Source organism: Gaeumannomyces tritici, assembly GCF_000145635.1.
Source record: "Gaeumannomyces tritici R3-111a-1 unplaced genomic scaffold supercont2.8, whole genome shotgun sequence".
Classification (NCBI taxonomy): domain Eukaryota; kingdom Fungi; phylum Ascomycota; class Sordariomycetes; order Magnaporthales; family Magnaporthaceae; genus Gaeumannomyces; species Gaeumannomyces tritici.
In genome coordinates this window covers 868,985-882,318 of record NW_008804552.1, presented here as the reverse complement: position 1 = coordinate 882,318, position 13,334 = coordinate 868,985, and the positions used below count along the sequence as shown (strand labels likewise).

Sequence of the window (13,334 nt, the reverse complement as noted above, 5' to 3'; positions counted from 1 at the left end):
TATCGACATCTAGCATGCCTCCTAACTCAGCCCTTGTCCGTCCTGCCCTACAAATGCGACGCCCCGGCACGGAAGCGAGACGAGAGAAATGCCGTAAAGTGGACAAGGCGCGCCTAGCACGGCAGCAAACTCGCCCGGTGTGGCTCGATCACATCGTCACGCGCAGTTGAACCGACACAAATGGTTTGGCTCCCCTAGCCGGGGCTAGGCACCAATTCGGCTCTGGGCTGACGGCGGCGGCCAGTCGGCGACACCTTCCGAGTTTAGTCGACGCTGCAGGCTCCGGGGCGAGGCTCTTGGGGGAACGCGGAGGCTGTTGGTCCGGGGCGAGGCGGCTGCGCCAGCCGACGTCCCCTGGCGCGGGCGGTCCAAGACTCTGGGCCTGGGAGCATGGGTGGCATCCCATTTGGGACTGGGGATGAAACCAGGTTCGGGTCAGCAGATTGGGGATTGCCGCCAATCATCAGAGGCTCATCATGTCCCCCCACGACGACGGCGGCGGCAGCGCGGGACGAGCATCGAGACATTGTGGCGCCACACCACCCATGTTGGCCTGTTAGTCTCCAAGACCACGAGCGAGGCTTGAATCAGGCGCAGACCAAGGGCCCGCCTTGCATGGCCTAGCATTTGATGTTGAGCCTCTTGGAGGGCAAACGACGGGCCGCGTCGCCTACATTTCTCGTCAAGATAGACTTTCCAGGAGGCAGAGTTTTGCACCAATTGACTCAGTTCCTCGTTGTTTCCGGGCTTAGCCAAGTATTTACCATTAAGGCCTTGGTCGCATTTTCAGGATGCCAGATAAACACGCTGCCTGTCGACGGCCAAACAGTAGGAGAATTCGTCCAACATTGTCACAATGCCCAATGGCTCGTCGGACAAAACAGCTGGCAGCCAATGCAAGCCCGCACGGGCTGGCGCAGCATCATGTGCTGCACGTGACGGATCGGCAACTCGCCGCCTTGACAGCATCCGAAGAAGCCGAAACCCGCAGATAAGGAAGCCTTATTACTCGGGGACAATCCTCAGCGACAGTCCGTCGGAGCGGCAGACAATCTTCCCACAACACCCGCTACCATGGCCGAAACCACACCCCTGATGACCTCTTGGAAAGAGCACGAAAAGCCCGGCTCCCCGCCGCCGCCCCGGCACTGGGCCCGCCGCGCCCTGCTGCCCATGGCCCTGCTCGGCGCCATCGCCGTCTTCGCCCCGGGCCTGCTGCCCTGGGGCCGGCCGCTGACCGCCCTGCCCTCCGGCCCAAGCGGCGCCGCAAGCCCGGCGTTCCGCGCGCCAAAGTGCGCCCAGGTCGAGCCGCTGCTCCCCAACGCCACGTCGCCGCGGCTGCGCGACATGGACGCGCTCTTCTCCACTCCCGAGTTCCGCGACCTCAGCGCCGCCCGCCTCTCGGGCGCCGTGCGCATCCCCACCGTCTCGCACGACGACATGGGCGCCGTGGGCGAGGACCCGCGCTGGCTGGCCCTCGTGCCGCTGCGCGACTACCTCGCCGCCACCTTCCCGCTGGCCCACGCCGCGCTGCGCCGCGAGCTGGTCAACGAGCACGGCCTGCTCTACACCTGGGCCGGGTCCGACGCCTCCCTGGGCCCGACCGTGCTCATGGCCCACCAGGACGTGGTGCCCGTGGCCGACGAGACGCTGGACCAGTGGACGCACCCCCCGTTCTCCGGCCTCTACGACGGCGCCCGCGTCTGGGGCCGCGGCGCCTCCGACTGCAAGAACAACCTCGTCGGCATCCTGGCCGCCGTCGAGGCCCTGGCCGCCGCCGGCTTCCGCCCACGCCGCACCCTCGTGCTGTCCTTTGGCTTCGACGAGGAGATCTCGGGCGCCCGGGGCGCCGGCCACCTCTCGCGGGCGCTCTTGTCGCGCTACGGACCAGACTCGGCCGCCGTCGTCGTGGACGAGGGCGCCGCCATCCTCAACCAGTGGGGCGCCACCTTTGCCGCGCCGGGCGTGGCCGAGAAGGGCGCCGTCGACGTCGAGGTGGTGGTGCGCATGCCGGGCGGCCACTCGAGCATCCCGCCGCGCCACAACGCCATCGGCGTCGCCGCCCAGGTCGTCGCCGCCGTCGAGGGCGACCCCTACCCGCCCCGCCTGCACGCCGGGAACCCCTTCCTCGACGTGCTGCGCTGCGGCGACGAGCACGCCCCGGCCTTTCCCGACGGCCTGCGCAGGCTGCTCAGGGAGCGCGACGACGGGAGTGGCAGCAACAAGGACGACGAAAAGGACGAGCTGGCCGAGGAGGCGGCCCGGGCGGGCGACATGGTCCGCTACCTCTTCGCCACCTCGGCCACGCCCACCATCGCGCGCGGCGGCATCAAGAGCAACGCCCTGCCCGAGCGCGTGGTCCTGACCGTCAACCACCGCATCAACGTCGGCGAGTCCTTTGCCGACGTGCGCGCCAAGCTCGCGCAGGCCGCCGGCGCCGTTGCTGCCAGGCACAACCTAACCTTGCACCCGTTTGAGAAGGTGCCAAGCTTCGACGGCGAGGACGACGACGACGACGAGCCGCCCTCGTCCGTCACGCTGCGCGTCCGCAGCGCCCCGCTGGAGCCGGCGCCCGTGACGCCGACGTCGACCGAGGGGGGCACGACGCCGTACGGCGTGCTCGCCGGCACCACGCGCGGCGTCTACGGCGAGCGCCTGCTGGTGGCGCCCGCGCTCATGACGGGCAACACCGACACGCGCTACTACTGGGACCTGACCCGCCACATCTTCCGCTACGGGCCCCAGTGGGAGGACGGCGCCGCCAGCGACTTTGACAACGGCATCCACACCGTCAACGAGCGCGTCAGCATCGCCGCCCACGTGAACGGCATCAAGTGGTACAGCTCCTTTATCCGCAACATGGACGAGGCCGTGCTGGAGTAGCTTGTTGTTGTTGTGTACGCGGCTGGCATGGGGGAAATGAATTAAAACCAGGGTATCTAAGCCGTTATGAATAAATACATCCAGAAGAAAAAAACAATCCTTGCTAAATGGTTGCTTATAAAAGAACAGCCACCAGGGCCACACCAAAAAGTCCAGTCGCGGCCCAGACAGCCACCCCGGCGGCCGACGACGGCGACCCCCCGCTGTTTGGCCTTTCCCGGTTGTCGACCGGGGGTATGCCGCTCGTCGGCAGGCTCGCGGGCGGCGGGGTGACGGCAACGAACGAGCCCGTCACGGGCCCCGTAGAGTTAACCGTAATGTTTGCGTACGACGGCACCGTTACGGGCAGCGGGCTCAGGATGGGCGTCAGCACCAGCGGCGTGCCCGTGGGCGGCACCGGCGCCACCGTCGGCCTCGGCGCCGAGGCCGCCGCCCCCGACGAGGACGAGTTGGTGCGGCCGCCGACGTTGGGGCAGCGGATCGTCTGCACGGCCTCGACGTTTGTCACGACCACGACCTGGTTGAAGCGCGGCGGGCACTCCATCTCGGGCACGGCGCACGTCGTCATGCTGTAGACGGACGTCACCGTCGTCGACTCGGTCACGAGCGATGCCGTGCCGCAGGCGCCCAACGCCGGCGGGGCCGCCGGCGCGGGGGTGGTGGCGATGAAGGCCGGCGGCGGGGTGCTGGCCCTGCCCTCCTTGTTCTCGCGCAGGCACAGCGTGGTGCCGGCGGCCCAAAAGGTGGTGCTGACCTGGGGCCCGACGGCGAAGGACCGGCTCTGGCCGCCGCGGCCGACGGAGCCGTCGAGCTGCGCAAAGGCCCCGCCGTTGGAGTCGGCGTCGATGAAGAGCGCGTTGCGGCACGTGCCCGCCGCCGCCCTGGCGTTGACGCTGCCCATCTTGACCTCGATCAGCGTCAGGTGCGCCCCGACCTTGGCCCCGACCGAGACGGACCCGATGTCCGAGCCCTTGAACCCCAGCGTCCCCGTGATGCCCGCGTCGGCCTTGAGCCGCAGCGCCGCCGTGATGTTGACGGACCCGTCCGAGATGGAAACGGGCAGCAGGGAGAAGTTGACCTTGGGTCTGCGAGGTAGTGACCAGTCGAGTTAGCATCAGTTTTGCGTCTTGTTCGTCAGACGACAGTAATGTCCTGCACCCACACTTTGTTGATACTGGATGTCGGCTGCAGCAGACCGTTCTCAGTCTTGTTGAGCTTCAGCCCAATGTCCAGCCCGACCGTCTCGCCGTCCGGAATCGAGATCTGGAAGCCGCCGTTGGCCTGGACCGCGCCCGTCACCTGCAGGATCAGGTCCATGCTGAAGCCGAAACCGGCGGCAAAGACCTTGCCCGTGACGTTGGAGCTGCCCAGCGATGCGCCCAGCCCGATGGTAAATGTGCCCTCCGACGACGCGAACATGGCCAGGTCGATGTACGCCCCGACCTGGTTGAAGGTCAGGAGCGCCTTGAGACCGTCCGAGTCGTCCAGGGACGCGACGATGTTGCCGTACGTCCTGCAGTCGACGCACTGCATCGTGAGGTTGAAGTTGCCGCCGACGGCGCCGGCCACGGGCAGCAGCCCGATCGGGACCTTGGGCGATGTGCCCTCCCATGCTCTAGAGGGGGGCCGGCCGGTAAGCTTATGAGTCTATTTTTGGGAATTACTCGCTTGTCTAAGAGCCACTTACGCCGAGAAGAGCGTGCGCTTCTCGCGCTGCCAGCTCAGGTCGAACGTTTTATTTTCGAACGCCCTCTTCTCCAAAAGGTCGGATCGCTGCTCGATAGGCACCAGGTGGTTCCTCCGGACCAGCTCCCTGACCGAGATGATCTCGTCCGAGTCTTGGGCCTGGCGCTGGACGTGGACATCATGGGCGGGGATGGCTGTGCCGGCGACCAGCGCGGCAGCACACGAAATAAGGGGGAGCCAGAACAGCATCTTGAAGAAAGCAAAAAGACGGGATCTACAAAACAAAGATGGAGAAGGTGGTCGGGGTGAGGCAGGGACCGCTGATCAACACCGCCCAGTCGCACACGCAAGCCAAAAGGAGTCGCCATCTTTGCCCTCGTCGGCAGGAAGCAGCAGATTTGTATTATTCCCAGGAGCCAGACAGGTTACCACGAAAGCGGGGAGCAGATGAGGGCAAACGCAGGGGCAGAGCTGGACGCGACATGTACGGAGATAGGAGGCGAAAAAAATCGCATTTTCGAGGTAGCGCCAAGAGCACCCCATGTTCAGCCCCTACCAAATAAGGCCTAGCCTACATTTCTTTCTCATCATCAATCGCAGTACCAGTGCCCGTCGATCGCGGCTGCGGCAGGAATCCTCGACTGGGGGCTGTGGGCGCCGCAAAGCCTCCCTTCCACCGCTGCCTTCAGCCCTGCGCGACTCAGGGGGTTGCAGCGCTGCCGGGTCCTGCCAAGTCGCCGCCGGCATCTGGAACTCGCCTGGCCAGCGAGCCGCGTGGTGGCCCCATGTTTCTGCTGCGTGATGGACAGCGGACGAGGATGTTGTTTTGCGATTCCGCAGCGTCGCAATTGCTGCCTGTCGTGCGAGATGAAAGGCTCTCCAACGACAATCAGCCTGACTAACGGCGACGAAGGAAGGCAGAGGGTACTGATCCTTTCGTCCCAACTTGCAAATGAAAGCTGAAGGGACGGGATCCATGCAGGCGATGTGGCTCAGGCCCCTAAAAATGGCACATTGGGGCGGTGGAGCCCGTGCCCACCATGCTGTAGCGGCTGCTTGAGCCTCAGCGACACCAAGCCCACCCTGTCAAATTCAACATCATGCAGACAGACAAACAGAATTCGATTCTTGCCAGACTCGATTGTTGCCGGCGAGAACATTCCATAGGCTCAGCCTTACGACTTCACTCTGGCGTTGGTAATGCGCTCTCGTGTATCCTGCACAGGGTGATGCCACTTCGCCTCACTTTTCATTGTAGCAGGATGTTGGTTCGAGATGGCGTTTCAAGGGTCCAACTAGGCTGGGAATGCGCTCCTGCAGGCTCCAGCTGCACAACGGGGCACGCCCACCACAAAAAAATATGGCAGTCCCACAGGGCTGCGTTGAATTGCGGTGTTCCATCACGTGAGCGCGCGCATCGCCGTCGCGCCATCCAACGAGAACGCGAACATTCCAGGCAGCAGCCGTGGCCCGCGCGGGGCATAAGCGCATCAGCCTGACGTCTTGCGACCAACTTTGGATGCGCCACTCGCTGCCTTGACCAGCGACCGCCATTGCATTGATCATTAACCATTGATCATTAATCTCCAGCATCCAGGGCAAACCGAGCAGCTCATCACAGACGCACACTCAACCAAGCAGCCGGCACCAGCCTCAATCGCCCATCATGCCGTCAATCAGCGACTTGCCCGCCGAGATCATCATCAAGATCTCGCGCTCCCTGACCACCCAGGATCTGGGCAACCTGCGCCTGGCCAGCAAGCGCACCGAGGCTGCCACCTTCCTGCCCTTTGCTCGCGAGTTCTTCTTCAAGAAGCAGTTCATGCTCACCGAGCCCAGCCTGCAAACCCTCATCGACATCGCAGAACACCCCCAGCTCGGCCCTCAGTTGTCGCACCTCGTGCTGGGGCTCGACGGCTTTGCAGAGAATAACCCGCTCAGCTGGAACTTCAACGTAGAGGGCACCCAAGACCAGGTCGCCGAGCTCACAACCCGCCACAGCGCCCAGATATGCCTGCTGCAGAGCGGCGAAGCCCGTGAAATGCTCGCTCACGCATTGCAGAGACTGCCGGGCCTGCAAACCATTGGTATACGCGACTTTTGCTCCAACACGCGCAACCGGGATCGCGGCGCCTGGCGCAGCTACGGCTCCGTCGCGGCCCAAAATGCCACCGGCTTGCCAATGGACATGAGAGCCCACGCCGGCCCGACGGCCACCGCCGTCTTTCCCATCGTCATCCGAGCCTTGGCCAGTGCCCAACGTACAGGCGTCGACCTCGAGGTGATCCTCAGGACGACCGGTGAGGGCCTGACCGATAACGCCTTCGCTCTCTCCTCCTTTACCCGTCACCAGACTCTTCCTGTCGTCAAGAGTCTGCGCAAGCTGCACCTTGACGTCCGACTAATCACCCCCCACACCATGAGCTTCCACGATGGAGCCGACAGCCAGGATAACCATCTGGACTCGTGGCTGCTTAAAAGTCACCTCCAGAGCTTCCTTTCCCAGGCATCCAGCCTTGAGTGGCTGCGTTTGAACATGAAGCACGGGTGGGAGAATCCCGAAAAGCCCAGGCTTCTCCTCAGCTGGATCGCCCTCCCACTCTCGAAGCCCGTACCTGTGCCCGGGCACTTCGTCGCCGCGCTCAAGAGGCTAGACCTCGGCGATGTTTGGGCGAGCCGGGCCTTGTACTGGGCCGTCATCAATAAGTTCAAGGACACGCTCGAGGCCTTGAGTCTCTGGAACACCAAAATCACCATCTCCGCAGCCCAGTACGAGGACCGGCTAGACCAGTGGACCCAACTCTTCAAGCAGCTCGCTGGCCTCCCGCACCTCAAGGAGGTCACTCTCGGCAGACTCAGGGTGTTTCCCGACTACCCCACCCTGGATTGCCGTAGGGGGCCCCAGCTCGGCCTCGGTGCCGGCGGCGATGGCCCAGAGACTCATTATCGTGGGAAGGGTGCTGCCGACTTCCTCCAGCAGCTGGCCAACCATGCACAGCTCGATTGGGACCCTCTGAAGCCCAGGGCTACCCACGCTGGCACTATGGAAGACGATGAGGACGATAACGACAGCGATGAAGGAAGCAGCGAGTTCAACGCTAGCGGCGATGATGATGCCATGGACGAGGATGCCTGATGTCGCGAATGGGAACCTGCCTGGCTTTGGGTTGAAGCCAGCCAACCATGCGCAAATGTGACTTTTTTTCTCTCTGGTTTGACGCTGCTTTCGAGAGAGGGAGACTTTGATGCACATGTCTATCAGGGCATCGATGTGGCTCCGAGTGCAAAGAGGTAGAGTCAAACAATCTTAGCCCAGGGACCAATATCCAGCTTCCGCTGGTTCACGAAAGGCTTACCAATCGCTAGATAAAGCCAAGCCGTGCGTAACGTAAATGCATAAACTATGGATGAGAAGTTGTTCACCAGCCACGCTTGTCACAAAGAAAATGGCAGTCCCACCTACCTTGACAACGGAAAGGCGATTAGGACTGCATGAGCAGGAATAAGAGAAAGAAAAAAAAGTAGGAAAAAAAGAAAGAAAGAAAAAGAGGAAAGCCCATAGCATTAACCATTTTAATCTTCAAATTTTGTAAAACTGCTATCTTTTTTTTGTAGTGGCGTGACGGCTTCTCTTTCTGGCTGGGGACTGTCGGGTTGCGGTTGGATAAATAATTTCCCAATCTAGTTTCGGTTAAATCGCTGGAAATAAGGAAGCTCTTTACATTAGCTGCGATAAAAACTCATTGCCCCTTTTGATATTAGCCGGTTGCGAGCCAGCCAGCTAACGAAGGAAATGGGAGCCAAAAATGTGTTTCGCAGCATTACCAATCAATAGACTTTAGCAACTCTAGCACTTGCGCCAGCTCGGCCGAGCCCAGATCTGGCCATTTGTTTTGCAGCCAGGATTTGGCCCAAGATTCCCACTTTTTTTTTCACGAGATCAAAAACAGCAGGGGTAGTTTGCAACGTATCTCTCCTGAATCTCCTCGGGAAGAAAGCCGATGCTGACCCGGCATGAAGCGCCGCCTAATGGATGTGTTGCCCTGGGGAAAGCCGTGCTGCTATAGTGCTTACCTTGATGCGCTTTCGGTGATCCTTATCTAACCAGGGGTACGTGTCTGGTCGAGGAGTGCCACGACGTTCCAATCACGGGCAGCATAAAAGCTCCCAGCCCTTCCTTCCCTTATCCGGAGGACGTGGAGCCTGCCTGGCCCCGCGGGCGAGGACCAGGCTGGGAGCGGACTGAGTCCCCCCGCAGACCGGTGCGGAGAGGAAGGGGGGGAGAAATTGGAAATGTCCAGGACCAGGCGCCCTATGGTTCACGCTGCTTGCGAGACCGGGTGGGTGGGTGGTTGATGGGCTTGTCGTATCGGAGGGTGGGGAGAGCACAAAAAGAAAGAAAGAAAGATTCCGACTGGCTCGCAATGCGTAATAAAGAAACACCCTGGATGCCTTGCTCCACTGTCAACCACGGGAGGGCCAAAGTTTGAATCGGGCGGGACAGCGACCAGGTCACCTGCGTGCCGTGCAGCAAAGAGAAGAGGAAAAAAAAAAAGAAAAAAAAAAGAAAAAAAAAGAAAAAAAAAGAACCAGCCTGGGCCCGGATGGGCTGAGGTGCTCCGCCGCGCGTGTGACGATCATTTGCCTGATCCATTTCCCAGGTACCGAACGGTGGGGAGGGAGAGGGGGATGCGTTACGTATCCCGGCTCGTCCATGTATGTACTCTACTAGCCGGCGCCGACATTACCGGGGCTGACGACGACGACGGCGAAGAGGACTGGGGGGGCGGCATATTTCGTGCCTTTTGGATGCTACAGTACCGTCCCACGTTTGCCTTTTTTGTGTTTGGATTTATGCCAGCTTTTGCCCAACTGTGGTTGGCCGAGATGTGGTGGTCAGTAAGCTTGACGCCATTTTTAAACGAAATGGTTGGTATTTTCCATACGGCGGTTGCCAGGGGGAACCTTGGGCGTGTTCCTTTTCACCACGGGAATCACTTCCAAGGGCAAAATGCACACTTTTGAATTTTCCTCGAGCGCCGCGCTGGGCCACACTGACCGTTGTTCTGCTTCCTTTTTTCCCCTCACCAGAACCCAATAACGGAGCCCGTTGAATCTCCTCCGTTTCCTCATGCTCGCTCGACCTCCGCCCGTTCCTCGCATTCCCCAGTCGAGAGAGTCAGAGAGGCCGCCCCCTTGGGCACTTGTCAGGCTCCCAGGGGTTGTCACGGCCCCCCGGCAGCCGGCGTGCTGACTCGGGTGCCGCACGCCACCGCGCAGGAGATTTCCAGCGCGAGCGGGGCCGTTTTAAAGTTTACATCAGCGAGAAAAAGAGAAAGAGAGGCAGGAGGAGCCGGTGGCGGGCCCTCTCCCCTTGAAAGCATCCGAAGGGACCCAGGCCGTTGGCTCTCTGCCTGCTGCTGCGCATTGGCGCCGCCCGTCGGTCGCTCGGATAACATGCACAGGGAAAGTAAGATATTGAACGTTACACTGTGGGTCTGGTTAGCAGGGTAGCGATACATCGATTTGGCGGGCTTTTTTATGGGAAGAAATGTAGCTGGGACGTGGCTTAATTAGGAAGGATCTGCGGGTCGTAAGGTTTAATATCCTACTTTCTTATAACGTCGGTGAAGGGGGTAGGGGGCGTGGAGAGACGGCAGACCGGGGGCGAGTCAGGTCAGGTGATTCGAGGCCGCTGTGCGACAGGCGGGTTGATGCTCAAGGATGGTTGCCGTGTGTGTTTTTTTGTGGTCTAGGTAGAAGACACGCCACGGCGCCTGGACGGACATGGCTGGGGGCTTGGATAGAGACGATGGCGGTGTCTTTGGACGGCAGCGTCGCTGCTGATCATCTCGGCGAGTGCCTAGGGGCCTCGGTCTCATTGACATGCACGCTACTTCCACGGGACGTGCCGAGGGTCGGGTTCAGCCAGCGTCCCTCCGTCTCGCACCAACACGGCTGGGCAGTGCTGCATCTCCACCCAAGGCTCGCCTTCACCGCCAAAGGTCAGCTAGCCAAAGCAAGCCATCCGGACCGCGATGGCCTCTCGACCCAGCCGAAACTCAGTCAGATGCCGACATCTGGACACGTGCAAGCAAACCAGCCACCACACGCACACACCCCGGACAAAGCGCTCTCTCCCCGATGTGGAGACAGAGCCACATCCTCCTGCCCAGTGCTATACAGACACGCCCACGCCCGGTACAGGATACGGATGTGGACTGTTCGGTTATGAGCCACGCGACAGGCTGGTCTCGCCTAGCAAAGGCTGCGTCAAAGACCCACAGCTTTTCAATTTCCAGAACGAAACAGGATGGGGCATTTTCGTCCTTTTTTTCGGCGGGGCATGTATAGGTGGGGCGGCAGACAATGAGGCGAGCAAGACGGAGGAAGATTTATGTGATTGCCTGGCCGGTAATCGTTTGGTTGATGCATAACAGACACTGTGCTATACGTCCATCGTCCCTATGTAAGCACCCCGGGCATCGTCGTCATCTCCCCTGGCGACGGGGTTTGTAACAGATTGTCCGTATGGGGTGATGTGCTTTGCTATGGTTCTTTGGGTCACTTGCCCTGTCCAGAAAATGACTTTTGACCCTGGAGGCGCTGGGACAGTGCCTGGCGGCGGTGCGAAACAAAACAGCGTCAGCCGAGGGTTCCGGGGGCCAGGCAAAGTCACGACGACACAATCAAAGCCTCGCTCGTCCCCACCAGCCGATCTCGGCTTCTCTCGAACAGAACTGCCGAAACAGGAGGGCGGTCTCTCTCTCTCTCGTTTTGGTGCGTGGCCCTCATTCGACTTTTTTTCCGGAGCGAGCGTCCGCTTTGGGTGATAGTGTGTGCGCGCGACGCGCATCGAAGCCGGTGAGGACGCGGGGAAGGCGGGGTGGGTTGCTATCGTGGTCGTCATTGTGCGGCGCGACGGCGAAGCTCGAGGGAGGCATGACAAGAAAAAGAAGCCCTCCACCCCCGTTGTACCATATTGCATCGGGCAGGTCGGTGTGAGAATCGGACGTGGGACGGCGGTGACAAAGGACGCGGCCGCATACATCCATCTGTCCCAACGCTTTTTGTCTGGTCCATGTGGCTACGAATCCTACCGGGCCGCATACGACCGGTGAGGATTTTGGTTGCGCCAAAAGGCTTGGACAAGCCGCTGGAGGGCGCTGCCAGCGCTGGTAGTAGGTCTGCCTGACAAGGGCCACGCGCCGAGATTCCAAAATGCAACATGTGCTGTCCGGTGCAACCATCGTCAACCGTCGGCAGTGCCACGGCTGGCACGCCGCGCCGACCTCCCGGGCCCGGCCTATCTGGGCCTTTGGTCACCGGTTTCGGGGATGGGCGGGATGGACGGGAATGGGGTTGCTTTGTCCGAGCTGCAAGTCCGTGGCGAAAGACGGTGTCATTTTTTTTTTTTTTTGCGACCTTCCTTTTTTGTGCTTGTTGTATTTCTTGCGCGGGGTGTGTGTGTTCTGGCTGCCTTGGTTTGACGCATTTCGGCAATCAATCAACAGAAGTGCCAACTTGCTGTCAACGCTGTCAGCCCGCCTTAGCGCACCCGCTGCCGCACCAGAATTGAAACATGAAGGCTCGCTGCGGGCCGCTCCTGTCAGACGGGCGCTGGAGCTGCTGCCAAACCGTCGTGCCGTTGAACCCGTGCCCGCAAAACGCCAGCAGGGGCCCCACAGGGGCGGGCCTCACTGTGCTGTTACGCACGCTGGGGGGATAAGATACCATGGAAGCTGCCAGCTCGCTTGTAAACAACAAAACGGTCCTCGTACCAATTGGTATCCCACGAGACCACGGCAAGAAGAGGGATACGAGAAAGGGAGAGCACCAGGCCAATCCATTTGCTTGTGACAGCTGATTTGATTAGCGTACGTGTGCCGAGCGCACCTCCACCCGCCCCGCATCTGCCACTGAACCCCTGAGATCGCGGCCCCGCGCTAGCGCGGCTTACGCGCCCGGAGGCGCACTATTTCGATGAATGCCCGTTCCCACCTTTCCACCATCCGCCGTCCGTTACGGCCGCCGGCTTGTGCTGCTCTTCGGCTTTCCGCTCCAAAGAGGAAAGCCCGAGGGGAGGGAGGCTGGGAAAGGGCCGGACATGCGGCAGCCACGACGACCGGTTTTCCTGACCTATCTTGCCGAAAGCGACAAGCGCAGCAGCACGTCGGGCAAATTTCCCCATCACGCACCTCCCCCTACCCCCCCCCCCCCTGACCAGATTCGCGCCTCGGAGCGTTTGTCGCGTCGCCGACCTTCCGACGCAGTAGGCAGGCATGGTCCTTTTGTTAAGCGCCCGGGGGCGTGGCTGTCACCGCGTCGGCTTCAAAACATGTGACGAGCTTTCCATGCAGGCGATTCCCATCCTCGTCGGGGAGGGGACGCCACGGGTGCCCCCCCCCCCCCCCCCGGCCGTGTTTCTTTTTTCCCCAAGGGATCGACATTTGTCACAATTGCGGTCATTTTTCTGTCCGCGTCGATTGGGGGGGGGTTTTTTTTTTCAAAAAAAAATAAAAAAAAAAATTGGCAAATGCCAAGCAATCTCAAAGCCGGGCGCCATGGGAGCGCCAACGTGCTAAGGTGCCAACGTATTGCTACTTTAGTACGATCTCATTGCCGTTTCTGGCCGGGGCTGCGACCTTGAGGCTCGACCTTGAGGCTGCCCACCCTCGCCAACCATGATCCCGCCCAGCCCGGCGGCCGACATAAGAATCCACGCCATTTGATCGGATCATTCCCCCGCGCGGGCCGTCTTCTCC

The 13,334-nt window shown here is 60.9% G+C and overlaps 4 protein-coding genes across 4 annotated transcripts; 2 read left to right on the top strand and 2 right to left on the bottom strand.

Moving 5' to 3' along the window:
- Positions 1–204: 204 nt before the first annotated feature.
- On the bottom strand, positions 205–547 carry GGTG_12434 (hypothetical protein; the record flags this gene model as incomplete). Its single annotated transcript, XM_009230331.1, has 2 exons — positions 205–412; positions 489–547. 2 exons carry the CDS (start codon positions 545–547, stop codon positions 205–207), a joined length of 267 nt encoding a protein of 88 aa, XP_009228595.1.
- A 430-nt stretch (positions 548–977) lies between these two features.
- On the top strand, positions 978–3,022 carry GGTG_12433 (hypothetical protein). The gene has a single exon (XM_009230330.1). It carries the CDS (start codon positions 1,075–1,077, stop codon positions 2,881–2,883), a length of 1,809 nt encoding a protein of 602 aa, XP_009228594.1. The 5' UTR covers positions 978–1,074; the 3' UTR covers positions 2,884–3,022.
- Positions 2,892–4,983, bottom strand: GGTG_12432 (hypothetical protein). Its single transcript, XM_009230329.1, has 3 exons — positions 4,571–4,983; positions 4,046–4,498; positions 2,892–3,968 (listed from the first exon to the last, which is right to left on the bottom strand). The coding sequence occupies exons 1-3, from the start codon at positions 4,816–4,818 to the stop codon at positions 2,999–3,001; spliced, it is 1,671 nt and encodes a 556-aa protein (XP_009228593.1). The 5' UTR covers positions 4,819–4,983; the 3' UTR covers positions 2,892–2,998.
- Positions 4,984–6,013: 1,030 nt separating this feature from the next.
- GGTG_12431 (hypothetical protein) lies at positions 6,014–8,428 on the top strand. The gene has a single exon (XM_009230328.1). It carries the CDS (start codon positions 6,236–6,238, stop codon positions 7,703–7,705), a length of 1,470 nt encoding a protein of 489 aa, XP_009228592.1. The 5' UTR covers positions 6,014–6,235; the 3' UTR covers positions 7,706–8,428.
- The last annotated feature ends 4,906 nt before the right edge of the window (positions 8,429–13,334 follow it).